General features: G+C 33.6%; 2 protein-coding genes across 2 annotated transcripts; both read left to right on the top strand.

The window, feature by feature from the left end:
* Positions 1-7,211: 7,211 nt before the first annotated feature.
* On the top strand, positions 7,212-8,136 carry LOC131066883 (disease resistance response protein 206). Its single transcript, XM_058001751.2, has one exon. It carries the CDS (start codon positions 7,296-7,298, stop codon positions 7,854-7,856), a length of 561 nt encoding a protein of 186 aa, XP_057857734.2. The 5' UTR covers positions 7,212-7,295; the 3' UTR covers positions 7,857-8,136.
* A 14,190-nt stretch (positions 8,137-22,326) lies between these two features.
* LOC131066887 (uncharacterized) lies at positions 22,327-22,929 on the top strand. Its single transcript, XM_058001754.2, has one exon. The coding sequence runs from the start codon at positions 22,327-22,329 to the stop codon at positions 22,927-22,929; it is 603 nt and encodes a 200-aa protein (XP_057857737.2).
* The last annotated feature ends 3,888 nt before the right edge of the window (positions 22,930-26,817 follow it).

Here is a 26,817-nt window from a genome sequence, read left to right as displayed (position 1 = left end):
ATGGATTAGAAAGAAGCAGTCATGCATTTCTTTATCTACTACTGAAGCTGAATATGTTGCAGCCACAACCAATTGCATTCAAGATCTATGGATGAAGCAAATGTTGAAGGATATACAAGTGAGTTGTAATGATTCAGTTGTTATTCATTGTGATAAATCTGCAGCTATTGATATATCCAAGAATTTGGTATTTCACTCCAAGACTAAGCACATACCAATCAAGTATAACTTTTTGAAGGAAAAGGTGGAAGCAAAAGAAGTCAGATTGGTTTATGTGAACACTAAAGAATAGATAGAAGACATCTTCACTAAACCTTTGTCCCTAGAATCATTTGAGTATTTGAGAGAGAGATTGGGGGTTTATACCCCTCTAATAGAGACTTAAATGATGAGATGTGCATCAGTTTGGTATGCATTATTAGAGCTATCTTTTGCTCCAGATTGATGAAATAATGGTACTACTCAGGGGGAGTAGTTAGCCTTGAGATTTAGAGTTTTCATATTCTGTTTGATATCTATGTCATATCTTTGGCATTGTTGTTAAAGGGGGAGGAATATATGTGAAAATCCATTGCTATCTATTTTTAAAATTGATTTCACTCCTCAGGGGGAGTTTGGTGATATTTGGTCTTTTGATTTAGATTTGGTTCAAAGCTTCATTACTATATCATTTTATGGGAGATTGTTGGCGGTCTTCCATATGGGGATACTTGTTTGGCATTTCTTGGCACTTGGATATTTTTCACATCTAGCATTGTCATCAATGCCAAAGGGGGAGATTCTTGGCCATATGATGGAGTTGATTGTGTTGCATTGATGTTTTGTCATTGATGCCAACACTAGCTATTATGATTGTTTACCAGCTTCTGGTAGAAGGATTGGATTGAGAATTTTATCAGTTGATTGTCACTGGTATGATCTGGATGATGGAATAAGTTTGTATGGATGGTTCATATGCTTTTGAAGTATGTTTCAGCTAGTAGGTATTGACTTGATGATCAGATGCTATCTTATGTTCTAGTAAGCCTAGTTTATAGGTCCGGTAAGGGTTTCACCGACAAAGCTTTATTGAAGATATTTGATGTAATGAATAAGTGGTGTTGGTGTAGCTTCTAGAAGGGATTCAGGATGCTGATGGTGATTGTCTTTGTGCCTTGTCTGATTGGTGTCATTGCTATGGCGTGTGTGGATCTAATTTAGGTATGGTGTTATCTAGGTTGTGGACCAGTTTTCATGTAACATGCTGGTGCATCCTCTGATGCACTTCTGAGATGTTTTATTGATTGGATGATGTTTGTTTGGCCTTACATTGACATGTTTTATGATTTTATTTCAAGATTATGTAATGGATCTATTGAATTATCTTTTGGGTAGCTGACCTAATTGGTTAGGTCTCGGGTTGGTATAAATACATGTAAGATCTCATTGTAGATCATAGGCAAGGAGCGAATAATGTAATAATAATTTGTGCAGAGGATTTTGTCAATCATATGTGATCAAGCTAGGTTTATAAGAGGTTTTAGACCTCCAATATTGAGCTTAACCAGAACTGTAATCTGGCATGTTTGATGCTATCACTGGCAGTTCTTCTTTCTGGATTGTTGTCCAAATATATTGAGGTGGTTGTCCTCTTCTGTAGTTAGTGAGACTCCATTATGATGAGGAGTGCACTCTAGGTAGTGTGGCTTCCTGCATGTGCAGGCCCCTATTGTAATCATATACTTTCTGCAGAAGTATCATCTAACTATGGGTAGGGTTTCCCACCATGGTTTTTCCCTTTATTGGGATTTTCATGTATAAATCATGGTGTTATGTGTTATGGTTACATGGTATTGATTCTCTGTTTTTCAATTATGCTTTAATGCTTTATCAGTTAATCCGGTAAAAGGTTTTAAGTTCTTTAATTCACATAATCTGTTAACAACTGATTCAACCCCCCCTCTCAGTTGTTCACTGGTTATCCTAATAGTTTCCAACATTAACACTAACTAAAACTTAACCATTCCTTAACTTTTTAACCATTAAATTAGATCTATTGAAGTAAAAATAGAAACAAAACATATACCACAAAAGAACACTAGGATTTTTTACATGAAAAACTCAATGAAAGAATAACTATATTGAGAATTAACTTACAATATATGAAACAAGTTTTACATATATTTTTTATGCTCACTTCAAAGGAAGCTCATCGCTCCCTGAATGGACCTATAGGCTAGAAGGTAGACTACCCTAAGGTAAGATAAAATGGACTTGAAATTTTAAGATCACTTCTCCAGAGAAAGATATAATGAAATTACAATTAGTAACATAATGTGAACTGTTGTGGAAGAAGCATCTAACGAATACTAATAGTGCAATCCTCTTTGTAGCCCAAATATTTTGTCACACTGATTTTGCGCACTTCATAATCTTTTGATATATCAGAGAGTTATTTTACATATCACAAAAATTTAGATCATCTCTCACACCTTCAAAAATGAATTATCCTTCTATATATATGCTCCACAACATTGTAATAAACCAATTAAGTCATCCCAATAGGATCTAATAAATGGAATTTGTGACATAACATAGATCAACCAAATATAGGTTGCAGATCAAGTAACACTAAATATGAACTCCAAATGTGTCATATCAAATTCTCCAAAGAAAATAATATGGATCAAGATCATCTGCAAATGAAGGAGCATAATAAGTTGGCTCAAATATCAACTCTTCTATCAAAATTGCTAACTATTAGACATAATACGAGAAACTAAAATACCATGCAAAATACCATAAAATATGTGTAGACCATTGGCAAAATTTAGTCAATCATTTTGTGAAGTAACTAATCATCAAATGTTGTTGTAGAAGAAATAATTCATTGAACTGGTAATCAAAGTGTAGATCGGATAGACTATGTGACATCAACATGATGAATATTATGCACCAAAGCACCAACACACCTAAAACTCGTGTCACTAGTCCAATACACCATCCTCAACAACTTCCCAAAAATGCATAATAATATGAATCAATGTGCTAGCATGCAAAGAATTCTAGTAATCCAATTGATATATGCTTCTTTATCAAACTATGATCTGATGAACAAAACCTTATCTTTTTCTATAGAAGGTACTACTACTTGAAAACTTGATTGTAGGCCCCTAACACACTACAAATCTTAAATTGTGATGTGCATAACCAGTAGAGGCAATGCATTAAAATGATGAGAAATTTACCAACACACGGTCATATGAAAATAGACAATCCTATACTTAAACAAATTTCTTCAATCATCCAATTATGAATTTGAACTGAAAGCTCATCCACCTAACTTATTAAACATCTAGACAAACAAGGTGGCTATTCATATCATATAACAAAGACATAGATCATATGTATTAATACATAGCATCTATTCAAACTAATACACTACCATCAGATAAATCTCAGGATAGTTTTCTATGACTCTGACCAATTTTAAATTTCTTAATTGCTCTTGAATATCAGGCACAACACACATAATCATTACCACAATACATACTCCAATCATCTCCTCTATGACAACAGGTATTGTTAGTCATTAGGTTGACATCAATGACAATGTATGTATTGCCAACAAATAAACCAAGGAGATTGTGAATCAAAGGTAGTGGTCTAGAGGGTCTCAAAGGGAAATCTCATCTCGAGGTTGTGTTGGTTCTTAATGCTTTTAGTTTGTAGTGTTTTCTCTAATAGTTTGTAAGTGTTTTGTAGAGGATATGAGTGCATACTTTAGAAGTGTGATTTCCAATTTTTATTACTATTAATAACACCATATATTATTGTCCATGTCAATTGTTGGGGTTTTATTCTATGTGTTAAGCATTATTTCGAGCAAGTGTGTAAAGTTTGGAGAAGTTTCACTAGAATTTGTAGCTGATTTCTATGTGTTTGGATACCAAAGAGTGGGAGCTTGTTCTTACAATCTACAGAAGCTGTTCATTTCTTTTATCTTATGTATTGCAATGGATGTAAAATCATGTTGAAATCTGTAATAAAACATTCTAAATAAATTTCTTTAAGTTGGGTTATAGTTTGTTATGATTTTAGAGGTTATTTTGGTGTACGTGATTTACCTATTTTCAAGTTTATTCAAATCTAATTTAAAGATTAAAATAAATCATTCAAACAAATTTTTATTTTAAAAAGGGACATTACACAGACTTTTATTTACTTGTTAATCCATATCACATTTTTTGCAAACTTAAGAAACATGTAGGCATTTCGAGAAGTTTGTAAACCTACAAACTTGTTGATTCTTTAACTCAATTCTTCCCTCTTTGTCACACTTTCGCAAAGTTCACTAAAAAAAAATCTTTGCAACATCATGAACTTGATGATTCCTCAATCTTTTTCTCCCTTCGTCATTGTTTTGCAAAGTTTACAAACTTAGAAATTGTGTGACATCATGAACTTAGTGACCTCTCATTGTTCATTAGTCAAGGTTACACGAAATTTATGATCTTTCAAACACCAATACTTAAATATTTTTAGATTTTGACAATTTTTGAAGATTGAGTAAGAGGCATCTTTCAAAAATAAAGATTCATTTAAGACCTCTCATAATGGTTATAAATGATGAGTCAAATGAAACAAGAAATGACAATAGTTAGTATCATTATTATTAATAGTCTTGTCTAGTCCAATAGATCTTCTCCCACCCCCAATATACCTTGATATCTATACTTATTAGGGTTTTCAATTTCCTTCATGTATTAAAAAATAAAGGTGGTGTTAATTGTCATATTGGCAATAATGGATTTAATCTTGAATCTTTTATGTTTGATATTATCATCATTGGAAAGGAACTCCATTGCATATAATATATCAATGCAATATTTTAACTTTTACCTTATCCATAAGCTATCCTTATAAAATATAAATTGATAAAATATCTTAATAAGGGAAGCATACTAATAGCCGTTATAACTAACTTCGTGTACTCATGGATATTAAACATTACATTGAACTTTGATGATTTTTTTGGCCTATCTTTGTATGCAACTTAACTGCTTATAGCTATTGCTTAAATGGCTTCCGGATACTAATGATGAACACTATGGAATCTGTTATGCACACAAGGGTCAAAAAGTACACATTTCAAACTTCGCAGGATACCTACTTAAAGATGCATCAATAACTATGTACTTAAAATTGTCAATTCTTGAGCACAAATGGTCTGGTAGTCATGTACAAATACCCCAATAGTTGAGCACAAGTGGACCAATTATGGTCCAAAGAGATAAAAGTGAGTGACTATTGATACATGTGAAATTTAGTAATAGGCTTTTAGTTATCATTTTCTTAATTTCTTTATAATTAATAATTGAAAGATTGGGTGCACAAGAAGTGAACAGTTATTGAAACTATAATAACTACTGATGCTCTTCCCTTAAACAATTCACTGACCTCAAGATCATATACCATAAAATTCATAGATCTTGTAAGACATCGTAGGCACACAATGGTGAAAGAGATGATTGTCTAGGGTTCATCAATTATCTTCAATTAGAATGTAAAACGGTTCTTACAATATCTATCGAAACTAAGCTACACTTTCTCATAATATGGCTTTCGATTTACATGTACATAATAAATAGTAGAATCATATATAATTGATGTGCTCGTATATCACTCAATTGTAAACCTTTAATAACATGGAACCTAGTTTTGTTTGCAATAAGCAAAGAACAAATTCCCTTTCAGTCTGTTTTGTCTCTACCCATTGGCTGTTTCCCTTGCATTTCATGTCATTTCAATGTCTAGTTTATTCAACTGATCAGAACGGGCCTCATCGGTGTCTGTTTTGTTTCTACCCATTGGCTGTTGGCTTGCATTTCAATGTCTAGTTTATTCATCTGATCAGAACGGACCTCATCGGTTTCAGTCATTTATTCCACATGTGAACATACCGACACCAAGAAGACTGAAAATAAAGTTGACTGGTCAGAACTCTTATATCGATTTGAACGAACACCGACAAGATGCAGACCAAGAAAGAAGATATCATAACGTATCTTGTCACTCCTTTTTTCCACATGCAAATGATACGGATTTCAATAAAAGATTTTTTACTGATGAAAAGTCTCTATTTTTTAAAAAGAGGTTCATAAATTTAAATTTTATAAGGGCATCAAAGTACTTTATGGAGTACTGATAGTCTTATATATCATAAATCATCAGTCTTTTGCACGGAGTATGAGGTAGTAGCATATCTTATAAGTCATAATTAAAAAAGCTTTTAAATTTTTAAGAGTAAAAATTGTACAATCTTGTTTTAGGTTTATGAAAAAGTGATTTTGTAGACTGTTCTTCTGAATATAGGTAAAGATATTGATTTGAAAGTTCACTGATATTTAAATATTTTGCAGTACTGTTAAATCTAAGCTTTATCAAAGTCATAATTTTGAATTACACTAGAACTAGAGATCTCTTAAAATAGATCTCTCAAATTAGCAACCACTCTAAATTTTAAATAATGATACTGATTTTAAAAATTCATTAACATATACAAATTTAATGATAGCAGATTTCCACAATCAATATTGTATAATATTGTATATAATGTTGTTTCTATTTTAAATTATGTACAAATTTCTGAATCAACATTTCAGATCACACTCCATAATTCATCATCAAAATGATAAAGAATCAAAAGAATCACCTACAAATTTTTAAATCTGCACTCACTCACCCGAAAATTGTGTTAAACATATAAAAATAACTAGACTTGACAATTAGCAAACTCAATCAGTTTATCTTGGTTAAACATATATTTGGCAATCAGTTCAAATCGAATAAAAAAAGTTTCATAAGTTTACCATACTGCATATCTTCCTCCAAAAGGACAACACAACAACCCAAGTGAATAAAAATATTGGGTTCGAAATACAAAGTTAACTGTACGATTGTAATAGAGTGGTGCCCATTCCAAGGGGTATGTGTTTAACCCTATTATATTTAGTGGAGGTAACTACTGAAACTAAAATAGAGGAAAAAACAACAGAACAAACTAGCTTTTGGAAAACTTAAATGATCCTTTATGTCACTATGTGTATATTATTATGCTAATTCTCATTCAGCATATTTCTGCTAAGCAGCTTTGTGTTTTTCATCCATCCTCGGGGCTGAGTACTATATATAGAGAAGTCATTTGTATCTGCGTATGGAAACAATGTATCTTATGCTCTTTTGGATTTAGTATCAGAGATACCCTCTTAAGGTATATTATCCCTTTGGAAGTTTCATACAGTTGCACAATAGCAATGCCGAATAGTAAATCCCTATACTTGTGTTTACTTTTGCTTTTTGTGTTTCTTGGCTTGATGCATTCAACAGAGTGCAAGAAGAAGAAAAATCTTGAGCCATGTATGAATTTGAAGTATTATTACCACGATATACTTTATAATGGCTCCAATGTTCAGAATGCAACATCTGTACTGATAGCAAAACCACCTGCTACTGCTAATTTTAGTCTCCAGTTTGGATATATGGTGGTTTTTGATGATCCCATTACCCTTGACAGTAATCTACATTCTCCTCAAGTGGGAAGAGCTCAAGGAGTTTACTTCTACAATGGGAAAAATATCCTGGGTGCTTGGTTTGGGTTCACAATTGTTTTGAATTCCACTGATTACAAAGGGTCCCTTACCATGGCTGGAGCAGATTATCCAATTGTTGATAAGCACAGGTATTTTTCTGTTGTGGGTGGGACTGGGGATTTCCTCATGTCAAGAGGAATTTGCACTGTTACCACTGATGAGGTGGAGGGACTCGCTTATTTTAGGCTTGTCATGAACATTACCCTCTATGAGTGTTACTCATAAGAAGTGATTGTATGTTGGTTATGCACAAATCTGTTTCTCTGTTATGGATCTCAAGGTTTGAGTTCATATGTTTTGTGAGTCATATCCTGTATCTTGTCCAAGGTATCCATATGCTTTTGTTAGTCATCTTATTAGTTGTTAAAGTATGTATCTCATGCATATGGGATGGTATCACATTTAATATTGTAAATACTTTTATAAAAGTATTATTAAAGGGATCTATGTGTTTGGTAAGTTATCTTATTAGTTAAAAGAATGTATTTCATACATATGGGATGGTACTAGGTATTTTTGGAAAAAAATTATATATTGTAATATTTTTTTAATTTAAAAGTCATTATGGAATATTTGTAATCAAGAATGTTCCATTTTGTGGTTGCTTTATTCTATATATATATATATATATATATATATATATATATATATATCTCATTTTTACAATATCTTTCTGTTCCACATATTTTAGTTTGTGAGCTGATTATAAGTGGTACATAAGCTGTTTCTTAGGTCATTTTTGTATGTAGTTTTATGAATTTAGGTTATTGATAACCATCTACTATATGCTCTAATTTTATTCTAGAGGAATATAATGATGGCAGTAAAATTGTTACTCATATCTTTAGCAAAATTGTCCATGCTTGTAAATAGTTTCTTTTTCCTTTTTAAGTTAGAACCATTCTATTAAAACACCCCCTAATAATTTATTTTTCATTGAACGCTTGATAACCTTTAATTTTTTATATTATTTAATACACTTTTAAGTGGTTATAGTTGTAGTCTTAAACATCCACAATTAACACTCTAAAATATAAATTTGGGATAGGTTTCATTGCAATCCTAACCCTCCCTTTTATCCCTATCTATGTTTATTCTACCGTATATAAATCCACTAGAATTCTCTTCTTGGTGATTGGCTATTTGGCATCTATTCCATAATTCTCAATATTCCTTTTGCACTACAATTACAAATATCAGAATTTAATTTCTGCTCTTGTTGTATGCACTTTCTTCTATCAAACACTAGATGCTTTGTTCCATTGTGTGGAATTGATCACAGGCTTCTCCTATCTACCTCGGCCAGCCTTAAACAGCACACACTAAGCTTTGACCAGTGTGTGCTGTTTCATGTGTGGGCCCACTTCCAAATTTCCGTTTCCGTTTCTCCGTTCATAAATATTCGTGCAGGTCTTGTTTATCGGCAGCAATTTTATAATTGTTTTAACTGCAGTTGCCTCGCTGGGTAGCCGTGCCCTTCTGCAGTCCTCTTAACTGCAGTTAACTCGCTCGACAGCCGTGCCCTTCTGAAGAATCACTAACTGGATAGTCGTGCCCTTCCACATAATGGCTAATAACAAATTTGAGCAGAGAGCTGATGTAATAGTGTGCACAGAATTTTAATGTTTATTATTCATGTTTAACAATTTAATAAAATATTACGTCTTATTATTTTTATAAATATTATCATATTTTAAAATTGATGAAAATGTTTATTATTCATGTTTAACAATTTAATAAAATATTACGTCTTATTATTTTTATAAATATTATCATATTTTAAAATTGATGAAAATGTTTATTATTCATGTTTAACAATTTAATAAAATATTACGTCTTATTATTTTTATAAATATTATCATATTTTAAAATTGATGAAAGTGTTGAATTTTATTTTAAAAATTATTTGTATCCATGAAAAAGTTGCAATGTTTTACAATAGTATTAATTTTTCAATAATTTATATAAATTATTAATATAAGTTGTAAGGGCACTTTAAATTGAATTTTGATGGTGCTTCTCGTGGGAACCTTGGCCTGGCAGGACAGGTATGATAATTTATGATCATAAGGTAAGATTTATTCAGGCTCGTTGTCATGCGATTGGTTTCAAGTCTAACAATTGTGCATAATTCTTTGATTTGTGTTTTGGTTTGGATATGGCTATATCTTTGGGAATTAAGGACTTGATAATTGAGGGTGATTCTATGGTTATCATTCAAAGTGTCATGAAAAAGAAGTCGAATTGTTGGCAATTACAATATATACTTGATCATATTTTGCAAAAAATAGATTTTTTTGATTCCTTCTTGATTTCCCACTATTATAGGGAAGTGAATAAGATTTCAGATTTCTTGGCTAACTTAGCCATTGACAGTGATGTTAATATGTGAGAGGTAAGTGTGGATGAGATCCCTTCCTCGGTTCTCAAATATTTGAAGTAAAGAAGGGCATAGTTGTAGTCTTCATCAACCTCCTTATTTGGTGTGGCTTTTATTTGGTGTGAGTTCTGCTATGCTTGATCACAATGTTTATTTTGGCAAGTCTTTGATTATGGTTTCATTTCTGCTATGTGGTATCATTCTAACTAGTGGTTTGCAGAATTGTGTTTCATAGACAGGGGTGGTTCAGACTGGTAATTTTTGGCAGCAATGGATATGCATCCTTCGTTGATCATACTTTAATCTTCCTTCTATATGTTTCTATTAGCGGCTTCCTTTATATCTAATGTGGCTTATGTAATTGGGATGGGTTTTTTGATGTACTATGCCAATGGGCATTTGGTATTGGGTAGAATAGGCTTGTGTTACTTAAGCAATACTAAAAGGTTTTCTTATTGGTTCTTTCCCTTCAGTGCTTTTTGAACCAGACACTGTAAAAAATTTAATATAGTTCAATGGTTCTATCCACTTTTATCAAAAATAAATAAAAATTTAAAATTATTTATTTTTCATATTTTTTCTTATTTGTTAATAAAATATAATACATAAAATATAAATGTTTGTTCCAAATATATAATATAATATAAAATACTAAATATTTAACTCAATTTAACATGTAGAATTAAAAACTATTTAACACAATATTTTGTAAAATGTAAAAAATGTAAAATATATCATATAATATGCAAAATATAAAATTTAAGATCTAATGTTAGATATAAAAGAGAGAATTATTTTTCAAAAATTAACTTTTATAATAGATGATTATTTTAACAAAAAGACATAAAATTTAAAATGAACAAAATATTAAATAAATAATACAACTTTGACTAAAAATATTGAGCTTTATATTATCTATTTTATAATAAACTTTGTGTTGTATACAAAGCAAATTTTATTATAAAATAGATAATATAAAGCTCAATAAAAATATAGAGTACAATAAGTTTACTAATACAATTCTTTCAATATATAGTTAAAAACTATATTTTACATATACTTTTAAAAAATATTCTTTTTCTATTCTTCTACTTTAAAAATGTTCCAAATTATTTGATCTACATATACTTACAATAGAGTAACAATTCGTAAAATAATGCTAAAAAAGAGAGAGAGAAAATTGGGAACATAGATATAATTGACACAATTATAAAATGAGACATAAGAAAGAAATTAAAAAAGGAAAGAAAAATAATTTTAAAAAACTATTAAATAAAAGAAGACATATAAGCACATGGGTTGGGAATAGTCATGAAGGTACATAACATTTTCCTTGTGAGTACAAGTAATATGAAAATGGAAGTGTAGCCCTAATGGCCAAGTACACCCATGTAAATACATAGAACACTAGAAATGATATATGCCTTAAATATGGTTTCAAGTACATGAGCACATAATAGTTGAGATAAGGCATGGGGTCCCTAATGGTAGCAAAGTTCTAGATGGAAGACATATAAAGCATTGTAATACAATCACTCAATCAATAATATATCTAAGGGATTCTTTAATTTTATATTTCATCGCAATACTCCTCTTTGATAGATTTTATGTATAAATTTCTTGAGGAGAAGACATTTATAAGACATTTATAACTAGTAATTCTTAATCATTTCTAATATGGGGGCTCCATTTTTAATATTCTCTTCTGTAAAAGTTTTCAGATTTACCTATATTTTTCATTCTAATTATTTTCTTTCCCTTTCATCTATATTTTTAAATTCTTGTGATTTATTTTAATTTTAATTTTATATTTCTAAAAGGAACACACTTAGCAATGATGTGATGGGAAAAAATCAATTACACTTAACTATATTTTCTTTCATTTTCTATTAATTTATTATTATTTTGAATTTCTTCAAATTAGATAAGGTAGAAAGAGGGTCCACACTCATAAGTTTAAAACAAAATAATAAAGAAGTTCAACAAAAATTAAAATTTGCCACAAACACTTAGTTATAGATAGATCAAGAAAACATCAAATAAAATAAACTAGAAGCCAATATAAAACATAGAAAACCAAGAGGAATTCAGCTGTGGAGACCCATAAGAGCATTCTACTCATCTATGATCAATCTAATCTTTTGTTCCACATGCCCAATTCATTCTCCTCATTATTTTTCTTTGCCCCTCTTTAGTTTATTTTTTATTGCATGTATCTTCTCTTCCTTATTTTACTTTTTCTAAACCCATTAATACATTTTTTTAATATTTTAATACTTTGTTTTCTACCCTTATTAAATTTATTTTCTATACATTTTAACACTTTTTCTTGAAAAAAAAATATTTTTTCTCTATTCTAATATCTTTTTACTCATTTACAGGGAATTCTCCATCCTTATTTTATTCTTTATTTCTTTTGAATTTTTAGCATTCTTTTGATTGTTGTTATCCATTCTTCTACCTTTTTCTAAAATAATGTGTAATAAAGGCATGGTTGCAATCTACAGGTGTACCGATGTCCTTATATCAAAACTAGACTGCTTGTACACTCTTGAACAAATAATGCATGTAATAAAGGTATGGTTACAATCTACAAGTGTGCTAACACCAAATTTATATCAAAACTAGACTACTTGCACACTCCTTGACAAATATCATCATCACTATATATCATATATTAAATCCCCACTCATGTTCGTTTACAGTCTAGTTCTCACACCTCCATCCCTCTCTTCTACCCAACTTCATTTATTTTTCCTATCACTCAATATTCCTTCACCTAAATTTCCATGTCTACTCATCCAACCTACTCTCTCTCTCTCTCTCTCTCTCTCTCTCTCTCTCTCTCTCTCTCTCTCTCTCTCTCTCTCTCTCTCTCTCTCTCTCTCTCTCTCTCTCTCTCTCTCTCCATCTAAATATGTGCATGTCCTTTTAGGAACCACTTTATGTCTCCTACCCCTATATGTCATCCTCTTAACCCTTACCCTTCACTTGTCTTTCTTGATCCTCTCTTACCACTATTGTCACCCTCTATCATATCCAACCCTTAACCTTATAACACTTTGTACCACCTTGTATCATAGGTGATAGACGACTTTAAGGGATTTTTCTTTTACCTTGATGCCTCTATTTTTTGACAATTTCCTCTTCTTAAGAAACCCATAATTCTACAAATAGCATTAATAGCTTATAGTTTTCTCCTTAATCCAACCCTAGAATTGACTAAACTGAATGAATTTTCATTACTATTCTTTGTCATAAAAAAATCTAGTTCCATATTTCATTAGTTTCTTTGAATAACCTTATCCAACCATTGAAACCCAACCTCTTCTTATTCTACCCTTTGCATCAATTGTTTTTAGTATATAGACCTATTTTTCTTAATTATCTCTTTGGAATTCCTTATCACCGAATCATGTTCCCCTTTAACTAAATATTATTTTTTCATCTTCACTTTCATAAGATTCTTCTGGGATATGTTTCTATTAATCCAACCCAAGTAACTACTAAAGTTTTTTTCCTCTTTTTTCTTAAGTTTCTACATGACACATTTTTCTTTCTTTTTTCTTTAATTTCTCCTTTGTATTACTTTTAAATTTCCTTTTTGTCAATGAGGATTCTCCTATTCTACATTTAGTTTCTATATTTGATTTGTTTGATCCTCTACTTTAGTTATTCTTACCTTATTTAGCATCATAGGTTACATTTGGACTAGACAATTATTCACTTTCTAATCAATGGCACCCTACCAACATGTTATTATAGAGCTATTAAATTTGGAAGAATTACAAATATCATGCAATTTATTACCACAAAATTATATAAAGATTTTTCTCCTTTTTTAATTTTGTACTTTTTAGCATAATGTCCTAGTTTACCATAGTTATAATATCTTCGCCTTTTGGTTCTTTCTTTGGTACCTCTATTATTATCATGGTATCCTCCCCTACTATCTCCTCTATAGTTATCATGCTATCCTCCCCTACCATTTCCTCTACAATTATCATGGTAACTCATGGATGGTCATATATCTTGATTTGTAGTACCATATATGATATATTAATAAGTGGTCATATACTTTCTCCCAATTGAAGTTCCCATAGCCATAGGCCAAACAAACATTGAACTCTCATATAGTTAAACCCTATGTCCTCTCCATACACATCAAAAAATTCTTCTCTGGTCAATACATGAACTATTGGTTCATATTCTTCTTCTTCATTAAGTAACATTGGACACCTATTTGTGTCATCTTTGTCCCACTTTATAGTTTACAATATATATACTTTCTATCTTTCTAGGAAATTTCTCAAGTTCTCTTAGTGTGGTAGCCCTCTTCATGCCTTTGATTAATAAACATTCATTCCTTATATATTCTTCCCTAATGTAATTTTTAAACCAAAACTTGTACGTCCTATAGGTCGGGGAGAAGTCTCATCTTTCTCACCTTTCATTATAATTTATCACTTTAACATTAAATCTTTTAACTCTAATTAAAATGATCAATTTCATCCTTTCCTATCAAATCATTCTCCCTTATCTTTGACTATGATTCTATTATGCCGATCCATTTTACTGCATGCTTATAACAAGAGTAAATCTTCTCATTTATTTCTACTATAATGTGAGAGGTTAACCCTAAAATAAAACAATCAATTCATTTTTTTTATGTCAAGGTATCTCCCATCTTTCTAACCACACTTTTGAATCATCGTTCATAATATTTTGTCGATTCCTCCTTAGTTTTTGTCATCTTTTATAATTTGTTTATTTTTTTGTTCATACAATAGGTGAATGGAAATGGGTTGGGGATTATTAATGTGGTGTATCCACTACTAGAAGAAAAAATAGCAAGGGAAATAAGGGGGAGGACTTTCAAGGTTTAAAGATTGGTTTTACCACATACTTATACCTTTTGGGTATGATGGTATGAGTAATCCTTCAAGTATGGGTTCCACAAGAAGGAAGGGAAATGGCAAGTGGGTTAAGAGAAATGAGCAGGGAAAATAAACAAATCTAAGCTTTTTATACTTAAAGGAAAAGTGAATCCTCAAATTAGGAATTAAGGATAGAGAATACTCAATGCTAGAGGAGAGAAATCATGAAAATTGTAAATGGAGAATAATTAAGGCTCATGGATTAGTCTTTTAGCTTAATACGTATACATAAATACATGGAGACATAAATCCTAGTGCCAAAGGTAAAGTAGTGAGCAAAATCATAGGAAAATATAGGATAAAGTACATAAATAAATCTATGATAAAGTACATAGGTAGTGAGAAGTCTATTTGACTTAAATAATCAAAGATCTTAAACAAAAATGTAAATGTTTGGTTTCAAGGAATGGAGGGAAAGAATATTGGCAAGATGAAACCTATAAGCCCAATAAAGGCTACAAATAGACACGATCCCCTCTAACACATAAATATCTTTAGGTTAAGATATTTAGGCATGTGAGAAGTATAATGAAAAGGACAAAACACTACAACAAGAACATTTTTTGATAAGGAGGTCTATTGAAGGATTTCTTAGATTGGTTATAGATAGTAGTCAAAACATGGTTCTATTACAAAATGAAGTACTTGCCTTAGATAAAATTGCACTTCCTAATATAAACCTCAACATCACGTAGAAATGGGTTAGAAAAAAATATCACATGACTATACAGACAAGAATATGCATGTTTGATCAAATGTCAATGATGGGCTCCATAGGCAACAAAGTCAAACTAAAAAAATGAGAAGCATGTTAGAGTCCTTATAATAAGAATGACATGTGCAAAGTAAAGGTTTGAAAGGACCAACATCAACAAAAAGTTCCTTGATTTAATCTAAAATTAGAGATGGTCTTGCAATGTATAAACAACATTAGTCAAATATTTTTTAAGATCCAAATAAAAAAATAGCATTGCTGAAATACTCCTAAGCCTATATTCATATGTAATTTTCACACAAGAAAATGGATCCGCACATCCACCTTAGGTTTAACCAACATCTTCTTAATAAAGTTAAGGGTGTCCTCAAGGTAGCCAATACAAATAAGTAGTTCAAGCGCATACATAATGATCGATTGAAAATGTGTCAAGGGTAGCCATGTGATTAAAATTTGTACAACTCACATTCACTAAGCCTTCTTAGTTGCATGCACATTTAACACAATTTAGTTTCCAAAGTGCTTCACTAATTTAAATATATTTTGAGATCATCCTTGAAAAATTCATCATTTGCATATCCCACAAACATTGCATTCTTTGAAACCGCATATTTTAGACATTTTGCGCATATCCCACAAACATTGCATTCTTTGAAATCACATATTTTAGGCATTTTATCAAACAATTTGCATGCCTTGTTTATGCCTCCACATTTTCCATATCTATCTATTATAGCATTTTCAACGATAATATCTGTCAAAAATCCACCTTCCATTAAGTTTTATACATATGAAAAAATCCCTCGATTAAGGTTGCGAAGTATGGCTCTAGATCTGTTGATTGCATTTGGTTGAAAGTTTCTGAAACCTTTTGAAACAAATCCCTTGTACATACATGGCATTTCATGAGACCACATCTTTTTAGGCATTTTGCATACATGTATAACAAAGCAGTTGCAACTACGATATCCCACAAAATTCCTTACCTTTCACCTGTGGTGGATGACCATACCCTGTTCCAAAGCTCCCATTTTGACACAGGCAGGGACGATGCTGGAAAAGATTGCAACCAACTAGATTTATTGAAGGTTTCTAAAGCTCTCTCAACATATGCATTATGTGCATATCCTGCAATCGTAGCATTCAAGGAGACCAGGTTTCTACACATATCCTACAAATGGCCCCCTACAAACCGTTCAGATGCATCATCTATTCTTCCACACTTTGCATACATGTCGGTTCAGGTTTTTGAGCATTTCCTGAGGGATGCCCATATGTGATCTAATGTTAGGATCTATGACTGTTGTACGTATATGATTAACTATTATAACGATAAAATAGAAGGTCTTAAAAACGTAATTACATGCTTAAAGAAACACAACAATAATAAAGTGATGAATTTAACTAAAGAGAGAAGACAGGAACATGAGTTGATAACGGAGTTCACCAATATGGTTACGTCTCCAGGTCCCTCTCCAACAGAGTGACCGATCCTTGATTATGCTCCAATAGTGGTTACAAGGCCTTCAACTGGACAAAGTTCCAAGTCTCTGATTACAAAGAGTTACAAAGTTCTCCTCCTTCAAGTGAAATAGTATGAATCTCCTCTGGTGCACAAAGTTGAACACTCAAACTCTCCAAGAAAATTCTCTCACAACTCACCACCAGTTTCGGTAACAGTTACCAAAAAAGATATTTATGGGGTTTGATCCTGTGATCAGCCACATACAAGGTCTTTTCTCCACCACTCAACCGCGAGATCACCGCTGACTAATATAGGAGGCCGGTTTGTTTTAATGACTAGCAAATCGCTAAAAGGAGATGCATGAGAATTGAACCCCCGACCTCCTAGCTCCCGCAGATGGCTCTAAACCATTAAGGCATGCGATAAATTCGACATTTAAATAGCAAATAAGTTATTTAAAGAAGCATGTTGGGATAAGGCCGAAATTGGAGGTCTCAGGTCAAGCTCGAGCCCCTCTAAAATAAAACATATAAACCCAAATATATTATCAAGACATATTTTTAATGGGCTATGATTATTCTTAAAAGATTTTAATGTTGTTTAAAGGGGATTTTTGAAGATTTATTGTTGTAAATGGGAGATAGGGTAGATTTTCAAAAATCATATGGTTATGAACCAAATTTGGCAAAAAATGTGTATAAAAGGGGGTAGCTTAGGAGTTTGAGTTGGTGGTGAGTTGTGAGAGAATTTTCTTGGAGAGTTTGAGTTTTCAACTTTGTGCACCAGAGGAGATTAATACTGTTGCACTTGAAGGAGGAGAACTTTGTAACTCTTTGTAATCAGAGACTTGGAACTTTGTCCAGTTGAAGGCCTTGTAACCACTATTGGAGCATAATCAAGGATCGATCACTCTGTTGGAGAGGGACCCGGAGACGTAACCATATTGGTGAACTCCGTTATCAACTCGTGTTCCTGTCTTCTCTCTTTAGTTAAATTCATCACTTTATTATTGTTGTGTTTCTTTAAGCATGTAATTACGTTTTTAAGACCTTCTATTTTATCGTTATAATAGTTAATCATACACGTGCAACAGTCATAGATCCTAACATCAGATCAAGTGGTATCAGAGCTTCTTGTGACTAGTGTTTGCAGAGGTGAATGATAACAAGAGCCAAGAGCCAACGAGGTGAAGGCACACTCGCGGAATACAATCCAGAGATTAGAAAAAGAAGGATTTTCCCACGTTCAAAGATGGCAGCTGAAGAAGGCCAAACCAAGTTCGATGGGGAATCCTTACAAAAGGCATTTCTTGATATGAAGTCGATGGTTGATGTTCTTTTCCAGGAAAGACAAGAATGACAAAAACATGAGAAAGGAGGTGCACCAAAACTAGAGGATAAAGGAAAAAGACTAGGAGGTGGTGGTTCCCCACCAAAAACTCCTCCTTCTCCTCTTTCTTCTCCTTCTCCTCCTTCTTCTCCATCTTCTTCTGTTAATCCTTTTAAGGGCACACATAAGCCCGTAATCAAACTTGATGTAAAATTTGAATTGCCTAAATATAGTGGGGAACTAAGTGCTGAAAAACTTGATGATTGGATACAACAAGTAGAGGTTTACTATAGGATACAGGGCCTGTTAGAAGATACCTCTAGGATACAGTTGGCTACTCTCCGTTTAGGAGGTACTGCTCTCACCTGTTGGGAGAGTAGGACCAAGAGGAGCTTGCTCGTCATGGTAGAGTTAGGATGTCCTGGATGGAGTTTGTTGCCGCTCTTAAAGAGAAATTCTATCCTTTAGGACACATGCAACAACTAACTATGAATTGGCAAACCTTTAGGCAAGCAAAAGGCCAATCAGTGCAGGAGTACACCCACGAGTTTAGAAAATGGGCAATAGCATTGAATGTACCCTTGTATACCCAAGATACCCTGCTTAAATATATAGGTGGTTTACATTCCTACCTCCGACACACTATCCTCATGTTGAATCCTAGTAATCTGGATCAGGTATGTGTCCAAGCTACTCATATTGAGTCTAGGGGTAAGAACACTTTTAGTGAAAGCTTTGCTAAAAAATCATCCAAGAAACCACCAGAGGGAAAATCAAAGGATAAAGGTAAAGGGAAGAAGACGGCTATAGTAAAGAAAGAGGATGCTAAGCCTACGTGCTCTCATTGTAAGAAAGAAGGGCATGAAGATGCTAAGTGCTAGAAATTGCATCCAGAGTTGAGGCCAAAGCGATACGGAGGTAACAAAGGTCCAAAGAAGACTACTGCGGTGATCCAACAAGATCTTGGATCTGATTCTGGAGATGAAACTTAGATAGTTGCTACTAGCATCCAAGGTACAGTGAAAGGTAAAACTCTCTCATTAGATGCAATTGTTTCTAATGCAAGTACAAGTAAAGCAATTTCTCTTCCTAATGTGGATAAACAAAGGAATGAACTTTTTCACATCCGTGTGGTAACTAAACACACTAAGATTGATACTCTATTTGATACTGGTTCACAAGTCAACTTAATTTCTGAAGAGGTTGTGAAGAAATTGAATCTAACTACTACTCCTCATCCTAAGCCCTATCCACTGGGATGGGTATGTAATGATTCACAGTTGCAGGTGACAAAATAGTGCAAACTACGTTTTGCCATTACTACTAATTTTACTGATGAGGTAGAGGTAGATGTGGTACCTTTGGATATTTGTGGGCTTGTGTTAGGAAGTCCATATCTTTTTGATAGACAGGCAATCTTTTACAGGGGGGAGAATAAGTATCATTTGTTCAAAGATGGTAAAGAGTACATAGTTAGATCGCATAAAGTCAAAACTAGTCTTGCATTAGTAAATGCTGGTCAAATGAAAAGATTAGTAAATGCGAGTAAAAAATTTGTTCTTATGCTTGTAAAAGCCAAGGATGATGATAAATCTGAGGCATTTAAGGGGTGTAAACCAGAACATAAAGCCGAGTTGGTCAAAATTGTATCTACATATGATGACCTTTTTCAGGAACCAAAGGGGTTTCCCCCCAAGAGAGAGATCCAGCATGAGATACATTTGCAGCAGGACGTGCCTCTGCCTAATATCGGCATGTATCGCTTATCTATTCTACAAAATGAAGAGATCAAGAAACAAGTTCAAGAGTTAGTCGAGAAAGGAGTAATTCGACCAAGCACTTCTCCATGTGGCTCGCCAATTGTCCTAGTGCCAAAGAAGGATGGGTCCTAGAGGATGTGTATTGACTATCGAGCCCTAAATAAGATCATGATAAAGAACAGGTATCCTCTTCCTCATATTGATGATTTACTTGATCAACTAAAGCATGCAATTTATTTTACTAAGCTAGATTTGCGAAGTGGTTATCATCAGATTAGGATTGCAGAAAATGACATTTGGAAAACTGCATTCAAGACTAAGCCAGGACTATATGAATGGTTGGTAATGCTTTTTGGGTTGTGCAATGCACCAGCTACTTTCATGCGTGTAATGAATGATGTATTTCATCCTTTCATTGATGAATTTGTAATAGTCTACCTAGATGATATCCTTGTATTCAGTAAGTCTTGGGATGATCATGTAAGTCATGTAAAGAAAGTTTTTGATGTTTTGAGAAAAGAAAAACTATATGTAAAGATGTCAAAATGCGAGTTTGCAAAGACATCTCTAGTGTACTTAGGCTATGTCGTAGGAAATGGTCAATTGAAAGTCGACCCTGCGAAGGTCGAGGTAATTGTAAAATGGCCTAAGCCAAGTACAGTAACTGAAGTCAGAAGTTTCCTAGTTGCAGTTTAGTACTGGAGAAAGTTTATTTCTAACTTCTCCTATATAGCATCGCCGTTACATGCATTGACAAGTACAAAGGCAACTTTCCAGTGGGGAGGACCTCAACAAAAGGCTTTCAACACTTTGAAGGAGAAGTTGAGCACCGCACCTATTTTGACTTTGCCAAATTTGCAAAAACCATTTGAGATTGAAATCGATGCAAGTGGGTTTGCCATGGGAGCAGTTCTAATGCAAGGAGGTAAGCCAGTATGTTATCACTCTGAAACTTTCACATTTGCAGTCAGTAACTATCCTACTTATGATAAGGAACTCTATGCACTAGTTCAAAGTGTTAAAAAATGGAAGCACTATCTAATGGGCAAAGAAACAATCATCCACACTGATCACCAACCACTACAATATCTACATTCACAATCAAAATTGCAGCAAAGTAGGCACTTTAGGTGGATGGGATTCCTTCAACAATTTCACTTAGTAATTAAGTACAAGAAGGGTGTCCATAATAAGGTAGTAGATATGCTTTCTAGACCTCCTGTTATGAATGCTTTGGTTATCCTTCAAGGAAGTTCCATGGTTCACGAAAGTTTTCAAGAACAATATGCCATGGATGATAACTTTAAGGAAATTTATACAGCTCTAATTGCAGGCAAACAAGTAGAAGAAAAGAACTACTATGTGAAAGATAAACTATTGTATCATTTAGGAAAGTTATGCATTCCTAAAGGTGAACAAGCACAAGTAGTTAGAGAAGCTCACACATCATTGATTGCTGGACACTTTGGTGTTAGCAAGATAATGACTCAATTGCAAAAACATTGTTATTGGCCTCACATGCAGGTAACTGTAACTAAATATATCAAAGGATGTATAATGTGTGCAGCTAGTAAACCCAGTAATAGGAAATTGGGGTTGTACACGCCTCTTCCTATTCTGTCTCGACCTTGGGAAAGTGTTTCGATGGACTTTGTTGGAGGACTTCCCATGTCTAAAAAGGGACATGACTATCTGTTTGTAGTAGTTGACAGATTCAACAAAATGTGTGTTCTAATGCCTTGTAAGAAACAGATCACAGCCGACCTAACAGCTCATTTGTATTTCCAATATGTATGGGTCCATTTTGGGCTACCTACTTCCATTGTATTAGATCAAGATTCTCGATTCCTAGGAGAATTTTGGTCCACATTGTGGGATCTCATGGACACAAAGCTAAAGAAAAGTATAGCTTTTCATCCTCAAACCGATGGATAAATAGAAGTGGTAAATAGAACAGTTGTACACTTGCTTCGAGGCTACTGCAACAAACATCCCAAGCAGTGGGATGAGAGTCTACATTATATGCAACATGCCTACAACCATGCAACACATTCTTCTACAAAAAGGTCTCCATTTGAGATATGTTTTGGTTATCTGCCACAAACACCAATGGACTTTGCCTTTGGAAAAGATGATGTTGAAGATGGACTTCATGATGCAGAGAAGGCTTTGAAGTTCATTCAGAAAGTCCAAGCAGTTCATCAAGCAGTAGAAGCTCAATTGGACAAGAGCCAAGCCAAATACAAGGCTCGACATGACAAGCATCGCATAGATCATCATTTTCAAGTTGGCGACCGTGTTTGGTTACATATCAGCAAGGAAAGGATGCAACGTGAAGGTAAAAAGCTTAAGCCTATCAGATATGGTCCCTTTGAGATCTTGGAAAAGATTGGTACCAATGCCTTTCACCTTAATCTTCCTCCATATATGCAAATTTACTCAGTTGTAAATGTAGAAAACCTGAAGTTGTATGAGCCTCCAATGATTTTGGATGAAGAGGCTAATGTTCAGGTCCCATCAGTTGATGACCTTTCACTTGAGTATATGTCAGAGCTGCCAGAGGATGTCATTCTTGATAGAAATGTTAGATCTTCAAAAAGAGGTGCTATTGAGTACCTTAAAGTAGGACGTAAAGGAATGCATCCTGGCAAAGCACAATGGATGGAGGTTGAAAGAGTGAGGGAGTTGTATCCTCACTTACTTTCTGAGTAATCAAGCTTTCGGAGGTCCAAAAGCTCTCCAATGGGGAGGATTGATCCGGGTGGATATATTTTCCACCAAAAATTCACAACGCTCCAACAGTTTCAGTAACGGTTACCAAAAAAGATATTTATGGGGTTTGATCCCGTGATCAGCCACATACAAGGTCTTTTCTCCACCACTCAACCGCGAGATCACCGCTGACTAATATAGGAGGCCGGTTTGTTTTAATGACTAGCAAATCGCTAAAAGGAGATGCATGAGAATTGAACCCCCGACCTCCTAGCTCCCGCAGATGGCTCTAAACCATTAAGGCATGCGATAAATTCGACATTTAAATAGCAAATAAGTTATTTAAAGAAGCACGTTGGGATAAGGCTGAAATTGGAGGTCTCGAGTCAAGCTCGAGCCCCTCTAAAATAAAACATATAAACCCAAATATATTATCAAGACATATTTTTAACGGGCTATGATTATTCTTAAAAGATTTTAATGTTGTTTAAAGGGGATTTTTGAAGATTTATTGTTGTAAATGGGAGATAGGGTGGATTTTCAAAAATCATATGGTTATGAACCAAATTTGGCAAAAAATGTGTATAAAAGGGGGTAGCTTAGGAGTTTGAGTTGGTGGTGAGTTGTGAGAGAATTTTCTTGGAGAGTTTGAGTGTTCAACTTTGTGCACCAGAGGAGATTCATACTGTTGCACTTGAAGGAGGAGAACTTTGTAACTCTTTGTAATCAGAGACTTGGAACTTTGTCCAGTTGAAGGCCTTGTAACCACTATTGGAGCATAATCAAGGATCGGTCACTCTGTTGGAGAGGGACCCAGAGACGTAACCATATTGGTGAACTCCGTTATCAACTCGTGTTCCTGTCTTCTCTCTTTAGTTAAATTCATCACTTTATTATTGTTGTGTTTCTTTAAGCATGTAATTACATTTTTAAGACCTTCTATTTTATCGTTATAATAGTTAATCATACACGTGCAACAGTCATAGATCCAAACATCAGATCAATATGCTATTCCAAAGCTACCATTTTTAGCACAGGCTGGGAGTATGCAGGGAAGTGTTTGGTTTGAAAATTTGTTTGATGCGTGTGAACATAATATGGGTGGCGGGATTAAACCATTCAAAAAAATTTAAAATTTCCGCGGGCTAAAACACAATGGAAACAAGGGTGGTGAATGGAAAAGAGGACAGTTGAAGAGGGCCCACTAGCCACCTAAGCACGGTCAGTGCTTAGTGTGTGTTTTTTAAGCCATCTCCTTCATCTATTGCACAATTTTTTTATAGCAAACTAGATATTCCCAAAATTTCTTTTATCCTTGTCCTTTTGACAATTCTCAAATCAATGATCTGATTGATGTACCATTTTGATACATCTAACATACTTAAAACTATACCCTATTTCTCACTTGATACACCTTATGATATTTATATAAATCTATATTTATTAAATATTGGAGAAATATCTATCCCGATTGGAAGCTCAAATTCATAAGCATTTGATGAGAACTTATGCGGAACCTTACACAGGCCAATCTGCTTCCATTTTCACTTATTGTAGGTTCCTTGTGGAAACCTCTCCTTCTGTAGATGTGTCATTATTAGCTCCTCAACCTTGTTCTTGCACTCTTCTATGCTTATTAGCATGTTCTTTGTATTTTATGGCACTCTTCTCCAAGTTCTCTCTTCCTTCTTGGTGCAAATCTTGAATGTACTTAGCAAATATTTTGCTACAACACTCTTCCTACTCAATTTTTCACTATCTCTCGAATCATCAAGACCCCTTGGGTTGTACCCATACACCACTAGAAATGAACTCTTTCCCATACTTCAATTTATAGAATTATTACATTTAAATTTAGCTTGTGATAATATCAAACCCATTGATTTGGTTTATCCCCAACCAAAAACATCAGCAAATTTCCCACCTTTCGATTAAAAAATTCAATTTGAACATTGGTTTGAGGATGGTAAGGTTAACTAAAACCTAACTATGTCCCTATCTTCTTCCACAAAGTATGCCAAAAATGACAAACAAATTTTGTATCCTAATTTGAAACAATACTTTTTGGCAAGCCATGTAACCATACAACCTCTTTGAAAAACAATGTAGCTATATGGGAAGCATCACTACATTTATGACATGGTATAAAATGAGTCATTTTTTAAAATCTATCCGCTACAACAAATAAAGAATCACCACGTCTTTGTGTTCGTGGCAGCCCCAAAATAAAATCCATGCTAATGCATTCCCATAATGTCTTCGGTATTGGCAATGGTTGGTATAATCTGATGTTTTTCTTCATTCCCTTGGCATATTGACATACTTGACAACCTTGTTTCACCCTTTCTACATCTGCACTCATCCCTCACCAATAAAAATTTTCATGCAGTTGTGTTAATGCCTTGTGCACTCAAACCCCACTATGTTTCTCCTTCATTAAGTTTTCCCTCATTGAACCTTGAGGTAAACAAGTTTTCTTGTATGAATTACTCCAACCATGGAGTTCTAGCTGTTCCAATTGGACCCTTACATGGTGTCCAAGCTTCTTTACAATCTACATCCTCATACAATTCTCCCTTACATTCAAAACCAACAATATTCACTCTCATCTTGAGATTCAATAACAAACACCTTTTATACAATGCATTAACAACCCTATTTGATTTTTTGCTTCCATGTTTCAAAACAAAAGAGTAACTTTGTAGACACTCTATGCACTTTAAATGTTTTTTTCTCAACTTACCTTGGCTATTGATGAATTGCATTGCATGATGATTGGTGTGAAACATGCACACACACAACACCATAGATCTTGGTGCAAGCATACCTCACATTTGGAACTTTGTATGCATGCTTAGGAACACATGTCTACAACAATTTACACACTCTAGATCCTAGTGCAAGATTGCCTCAAGTGTGGCACTTTATCTACACACTCAAGAACATTGGTCACACACTCCACCCATAAATCCTATTACAATACTTCCTCAAGTTTTACCCTCTATCTACATGCTCAAGAAAATTCAATATGATATCATGATGTAGGGGACTCCCCTTACACATCCAAAAACATTCTAATTTGTTATGCTACATATTTTTTACTCCATGCAACATTCACACATAGCATAACAAAGAGAAAAACTAAGAAAAATGAAAGTTATTTAACTTTCCTTCTATTTCTCAATGAAATACAAATTATTCAATTACAAAAATATTAGCCAATTAGCCTTTACAACTCTACAAGCTAGAGCTATAAGCTTTGTCTACACCCCTTAGCTACTACTCATCTTAGGGTTAAGTGCCCAATTTTATAATATGTGGAATGATGAGAGAGGATTTTAGATTTAATTAAATTAATAATTAAATGCTTGAAAGGATTTTAAAATGCAAAATATAGCACACTAATGCAGGTGCGAACCTAAGCATGAAATTGGACAACCCTAATTAAGGGGGTTGAATTTATGATACTACAAAAAGTAGTGGAAATCACTTTGGGTCCCACAAGGATAGTCATGTGACAACTTTATTTATTCCTTTGCATTCCTTTTTTCCTTTCTCAAATGTCCATAATCATTGAACCAAATAGTTAACCCACCTCTTAATATCAGCCCTTCATTCAAATTAAGCTCTTAATCTTATTCACTCTCTCCCACCTATTAATATTATCTCTTCATCTCATTTACACCTCACAATTATATTTATTGTCCCTTAACATCTTAATCATGCTCATTCATCTTTTGACTTCTTAGTCTAATAAGCCATTGATTCCTCCTTTGGTAACAAATAATTTCTCCACTTCTTGAGTGCTCGCACAGTTGTATAGAACTCTTGATCATACATAGAGTACTTCTCCTTTGCCTCATTTAACTTCTCACTGAAGTAAGAAAT

Source organism: Cryptomeria japonica, chromosome 9, assembly GCF_030272615.1.
Source record: "Cryptomeria japonica chromosome 9, Sugi_1.0, whole genome shotgun sequence".
NCBI classification, from domain to species: Eukaryota; Viridiplantae; Streptophyta; class Pinopsida; order Cupressales; family Cupressaceae; genus Cryptomeria; species Cryptomeria japonica.
Note: the sequence above shows the minus strand (reverse complement) of the source record. Positions and strands in the feature narration are given on the sequence as shown.